The 6,346-nt window shown below is 38.6% G+C and overlaps 1 protein-coding gene across 1 annotated transcript in view; it reads left to right on the forward strand.

Annotated features, from left to right (window-relative positions):
- The window catches only part of ctnna1 (catenin (cadherin-associated protein), alpha 1), a 126,193-nt gene extending 121,506 nt beyond the window's left edge, over positions 1-4,687 (forward strand). The window contains exons 17-18 of the mRNA XM_016440004.1: positions 2,853-2,987; positions 3,826-4,687. Coding sequence (XP_016295490.1) covers positions 2,853-2,987; positions 3,826-4,116 — 426 coding nt within the window. The 3' untranslated portion in view covers positions 4,117-4,687. The remainder of the gene's footprint in view (positions 1-2,852; positions 2,988-3,825) is intronic.
- Positions 4,688-6,346: the final 1,659 nt, after the last annotated feature.

The following is a 6,346-nucleotide window of genomic DNA, read 5'->3' on the forward strand; positions in this document are numbered from 1 at the left end:
AATTTGGAACCAATTATTTTTACATTCCATGTTGTGCCTGTAGTAGCACATAAATCTCACTTTACCTTTAACAAGCAAACTTCAAATGGCAGCTAATTCTCACAATGTCTTGAAAGATGAGCAGCCTGTTGGCCTCTTCATCACTCCATCACTCTCTTCCTGTTTCTCACCAGTTTTTTCTTGGTATCCCACTCTCTTTTCGCCCACTTGTCTCCCATCTCCCTTTGTCTCCCTGTCGCTCTCTCGTTTCTAACAGTCTGTGCCTGTCTATCTGCCCTTCTCTCTCAGTGGGGTGTATAGACAGACTGATGATTATTAAAGTATGGTGAAGATGGCCTGACTCAGATACTGTGTTCGGCTGTATCTTCATTTGAATCTCCCACAGGCACATCTCTGCAAGTTTGGCTTTATATTCCACTCTTACATTTTGAGTTACTGGCCTCAAACATTGAAATGGATGGATACCGAGAGCTCATTTAGCAAAATGCTCTCAGAGCTTTTTGAATTATACTTGCTTGAATATAGTTGCCTGTTCATCGTTCAGTAAATCAGCACTGTCATTCTTGTTTAATCTTCCTCAGTTATTTTAATTGAGGTATTTTGAAGAGTTGTTAGTAGGTATTGTAATCTGAAGACTCATTAAATGACCATCTTGATTTAGGCCTAATTTCTATTTCCTACAGGCATCATTTTGTCATGAGTACTTCACATTTTCTAGGTTTTCGTGCCCCATTTTTAATACATTATGGCTAACTAAGCACTATTTTAACTTGGCTGAATAACTGAGGTCTTAAATTGCGTGCACCAGAATTTTACATAAAATCGTAATTGGTGCATTTTGTGTCGCAGAATTATGCATATGACATCTGTGAGTGTCTTTCCAGCCCTAAGCAACTTAAGTGTGCATCTACAGTCTAGCTGTTGTTTAAAATAATGGAAATTTGACATTTTAATGGCTTTATGGCATTTTGGAGGAGAGTTATTGAGATAAAGGTACTGTTGGGAAGCTGGCTTGGTGTAATTATGTGTAGGGACCCTCAAGTCCTGCTTTTTTAGAGCATTTCAATGCAAAGATGTGGGGCCAGACTCTTTGAACATTATCACTGTGAATAAACTATTGTAACCTTGGAGACTGGTGAAACATTGTGATGTATTGATTGATAATGGATGGCCAAACTATGGGGAAAAATAAGTACTGTGCTTTTTACTACACCAACAACTGGCAAATGGAGCTAGTGATGTATTCAGACATAGGAATGTGCAGGACCATTGACTAGTCAACTAATTGATTAGTGAGCATGACTAATTTATTTTTTTATTCTGTGTTGGAGCCGAGGTGCTTTAAAGGAATGAAAGATGCAAATTCAACATCTTCAGCATGCTGACAGTGTGCTGTGTGCTTTTGCATGCTAAAAAGTTTTTCGGTAACTGTCAACACGCTAAAACCCAAGAAGTTGTCTTCAGATTTACCCACTGCGACTGCATCCATCAAGTGAGCACTTTAGTAACAAGTCACATTACTAAATTTCAAGAAAATTGCTATTTCTTGTGCGATTAAAAAAAAGTTTTAAACTTTATTTATTAGAATATGTGAGTTTTATTAAATAAGGGTTTATGTACGTATGCATACTTTATTATCTTTGAACCACAGAGTTGTATTACCATCTCTTTTGGCCCCTTAATTATATAGGGTGCCCTTAACTCTTTCTTTTGATGTTCAGGCTCTTTACCACTTAGCACTTTACCACCCTGATACATATCTGCATAAATAGCAAAATCGGTAAATGTTGCAGTTGAAAATTAGTAATAAGCTAGCTGTTAATGCAAGATGAACTGTTGGGTGAGAAATTTGCAAATTGTGGCTCTTGAACTGTGGTTGGGTTTATACTTCAAAAATATTCCTTAAAGGGATAGTTCACCCAAAAATTTGATGTTTATCTGCTTACCCCCAGGGCATCCAAGATGTAGGCGACTTGGTTTCTTCTGATGACGCGTCACGCGCCTGCTGTTGAGAACGGCTGTTGTTTGTGTATGTTTTTTTTTTACTCTCAAAGCCGTGATTCCCATTCACCTCAATTATATGACTGACAGACTGCAACGGTTTGAGTTAAAAATCTTCATTTGTGTTCTACTGAAGAAACAAAGTCACCTACATCTTGGATGCCCTGGGGGTAAGCAGATAAACATCAAATTTTCATTTTTGGGTGAACTGTCCCTTTAAGAGCAAGTACATATAGGATGGTTTTCTTCTGATTGATGCACAAGGATTTGTGTTTCTTTATTGTAAAATGAAAAGGACGGTTTGGCTGTGAGCCCTCGGTGGGCCTGATCATCTGCCACGATGGGGAATCAAGTGAATTTGACTAGCACATGCAGCTGGACAGGTGACTGTGGAGCGTTTGGGTATCTGCAGGCAACAGTCAAAGATCCTCAAAACAACCAGCATGTTGAACATACTTTTCACTTTAGATATCGGTCGAAGTATTTCTGTACAGATGCTTGTCTGACTCACCATCCGTCTCGACGTGTTTTCATGTCAGGCTTACTAAATGGTGCATCTGTGTCATTAGGCCCACACAGAGTCTACACCTCAAAGCGCCACGAATTTCCACAGCGAATAAATCTAAACGCCCATCTTTCACACGCTTCTACATGTCCCTGCCCCTCGCATGTCCGTTTTTTTAATATTCTGGCTAATTTTGTTTTCAACTACCAATAACTTTTATAGTAGCACTCTCAGCTCCATTTAACACATTTTAACATGTTTAAATGTTACTCAGATTTTCCCCCATAATCAATGTGGAAAAATTGTGTTTTACAGAAAGTAACTGCTGTTTTCTCTCTCCCTGTAGTGTCCAGATTCAGCTTGCAAGCAGGATCTGTTGGCCTATCTGCAGCGTATCGCCCTGTACTGTCACCAGCTCAATATCTGCAGTAAAGTCAAAGCAGAGGTGCAGAATCTGGGTGGAGAGCTTGTGGTGTCTGGGGTAAGTCCTCGTTTACTGAGAGGGAGAAAAGGACAGAAAGGCAGACTTGTGCCTATGTGGCAAAAGAAAAACTAATTATGTGAAACAAAATAAAATTGCTGTTATTTTCAACCATCTGTACCTCCACGACAAGAACAAATCGTGCTGCTAAGCTAATATGTTTTCCTTTTTTTTGTTTTACAGCTTAATAGTACTTTCAGCTTGCCTATTTACAGCCCTTATTTTAAAATCTTTTTAAACTTACTATTTGGTTCATTTTAATTTGTTATCCTAAATTACTTTATATATAAGGATTGTATGTAGACGGTCTTTGATTTTATTTGTATTGTCAAAATCTTAGCCCTGTAAAAGCAAATGTAGTTTTTGAAGAGTTTTACCTGCAAAGATTTATGTCCTTTAATTTACAACCAGCTATTTTGATAAATGTTGGTAAATTAATTAGAATAGCTGGTTGTAAATTAAACCTGAAAAAAATGTAACGTTGTTGAAATGAATAAAGTCTTTCAAAATTCTATAATGAATATAAATTTTAAATATAAAATATTTCCACTAGATATTGTGCTTTAAATGCTTGTGTAGAGTAAAACAAACCTGCAACTAGAAAATTGAAGACATTTGTATGGTATTAATTATGATCATTTAAATGTATTTATTCAAAAGATTAGTGCCTGACATACTGAAAGCTGAAATCTGTCCCAGTAGTCTGTCAAATTCTAGAAAACACAATTCCATATCCAATAATAATGAACGACTGAAAGTGTCATGGGAATGCTGATCCATTGGTCAGAAAGTGTGGGAACTCCTCTAAAGGTCTTTTCAATTTCCTCTCAATTTGCAGGTGGACAGCGCTATGTCTCTGATTCAGGCAGCCAAGAATCTGATGAATTCTGTGGTGTCCACTGTGAAGGCCTCCTACGTGGCCTCCACCAAGTACCAGAAGTCTCAAGGAATGCAAAACCTCAACATGCCTGCCATCTCCTGGAAGATGAAAGCTCCCGAGAAAAAGCCGCTTGTCAAACGCGAGAAGCAAGATGACGGTCAGACCAACAAAGTGAAGCGGTCCTCTCAAAAGAAGCACATCAACCCTGTGCAGGCCCTGAGCGAGTTCAAAGCAATGGATAGTATTTAAGCAGCCTTTACCGCATTTCAGTAGATTAAGCTTCAGAAGTAGATTGAGCCTTGAAATCAGTCAGATTTAGCGAGTACACATTTAAACGCATTCCTGTACCTTAGTCCACAATCTGCTTTTTTTTTTTTTTCATAAGCAGTGGCTATGATGAGTGCACTAAGGTCTATAAAGCAAATGTTATATTTTTACACTTGAATGCATTAATCTGCTCAATCTTTACACAAGATTTCTTCCTGAGGACAGGTAGGGGCATACGTTAAATTTCAGGCGTTGCCTCAGTTTATATGTACTTTTCCCCCTTTTCTAGATGACTATTGTATATTTTTTAAAACATTTAAGTGTATTTTACAAGAAGACTTTTATATATTTCACACTAAGGGCTTTGATATTGCCCATTACCATGTGATTTTTGGTTTTCCTTCCATTCTTCATGCCTATGCAAACTCACTGTAACACTTGCAATACTTGTTTTGGTATGAAACTATAAAAGAAAAATAGGCTTTGATTTAGTGTCAGTCTCAAGACCAAAGTCTTTGTATTTTGCTGTGCCTAATAAACTTTTTGATAACTCTTGTTTTATCCTTTGATTAACTGGAAAATAGACTAAGTTTGGTGAATATTGATGCTTTATATCTTTAAAATAAATGATCCTGCATGGAAAACAGTGAATTGATGTGAAACTCGAGAAACAAAGTCAAACTAGTTGCTTGTCGCAGTCACTAGAGTTGCCTAAAGAGAGAATCTCAATAATGCCCTCAGTAATCTCAAGGAGCAGCAGGGCAAAGCTAAATGCGAATGAGAGTGTGAGAGCGAGCTAGTTCAATCTTCAGCCCTGTATTTAAATTCAAAAGACTGGCCTTAGGCCTCTCTTCTCCTCCTCCTTCCCATCCTCCCACCCCTCCATGACTCAGACACTGATTAAATGAATCAACACACCTCTTATTTGGAGGAGCGCTCACTAAAATTGGAGAACTCTTGGGCTAAATGGGTGTGGACGGACTGGGCCAGAAGTATGTGAGCCACTGAGCACAATCTCCCCAAACGCCCCGAAGGAGCTTCCAAATCACAGCGATCGATATTCCTCATAAGGCAGCATTAGTTAACGAGTTCATCATTATTGGCTCATCTTTTGTATATATCTTTGGGTAGGAAAACATCTCTCAGTGCTGCTGTGTTCATGTTAATTAGGTTTCTCTTGCAATGCTTGATTCATTGCGAGAAGCGTATGACCTCAAATGGAGTTGCTCAAAGATTTGACTGGTCAACGGGAAAAAGCTTTTCACATTAGTCAGAGCAGTGGGTGGTAAAGTGTTGCTTCTTCAGCTGCGTTCTAGCCATGCATACACGTTTCTATTATGCATGCATGTGTGATGACTTCTCTGAGGTAGCCGTTCAGCACTTCCAACCTGATCCTGGCGGAAGCGCTTTTACCTGTTTCTGCATTTATAAACGGTGTGTTGGGTCACCGGAGGTTACGTGACAGATGGCTTGAGAGATATTTTTGATTCGATTTGTTTATTGCAACTTAATTGCATGTTAGGGGTTCCTGTGGATTTAGTATTGGTTTGGGATTTGTTTTAATTTTTTGGCCCCACTTTATATTAAGTGGCCCTAATACCTGTGTACTTGCATAGTAACTAGATGTGTACGTAGTATGTAACCACAGTGTAAGTACACAGTACATAGTATCTAGAGCGTTAATATTTCTGTAACTACACACATGTAACAACCCTCCGAATGGTTTGTGTAAGTACAAATGTGTAACAGGACATATATAACTACATTTTGTAACAATATCTATCAAGTCAAGTCACCTTTATTTATATAGCACTTTTAACAATACAGATTGTGTCAAAGCAACTGTACAGCATTAATTAGGAAAATATTGTGTCAATAACGCAAAATGTTATAGTAAACACTCAATTTTCAGTTAAAGGCAGTTCATAATTGAATTCAGTGATGTCATCATCCAGCTCAGTTCAGTTTAAATAGTGTCTGTGCAATCAAGTCGACGATATCGCTGGAAGTTAATTGTCCCCAACTAAGCAAGCCAGAGGCGAGGCAACAGCGGCAAGGAACCAAAACGCCATCGGTGACAGAATGGAGAAAAAAACCTTGGGAGAAACCAGGCTCGGTCAGGGGGCCAGTTCTCCTCTGACCAAACGAAACCAGCAGTTCAATTCCAGGCTGCAGCAATGTCACATTGTGCAGAGGATTCAACTGGTTCCTG

Source organism: Sinocyclocheilus anshuiensis, unplaced genomic scaffold (genome assembly GCF_001515605.1).
Source record: "Sinocyclocheilus anshuiensis isolate Anshui unplaced genomic scaffold, SAMN03320099.WGS_v1.1 scaffold103, whole genome shotgun sequence".
NCBI lineage: Eukaryota > Metazoa > Chordata > Actinopteri > Cypriniformes > Cyprinidae > Sinocyclocheilus > Sinocyclocheilus anshuiensis.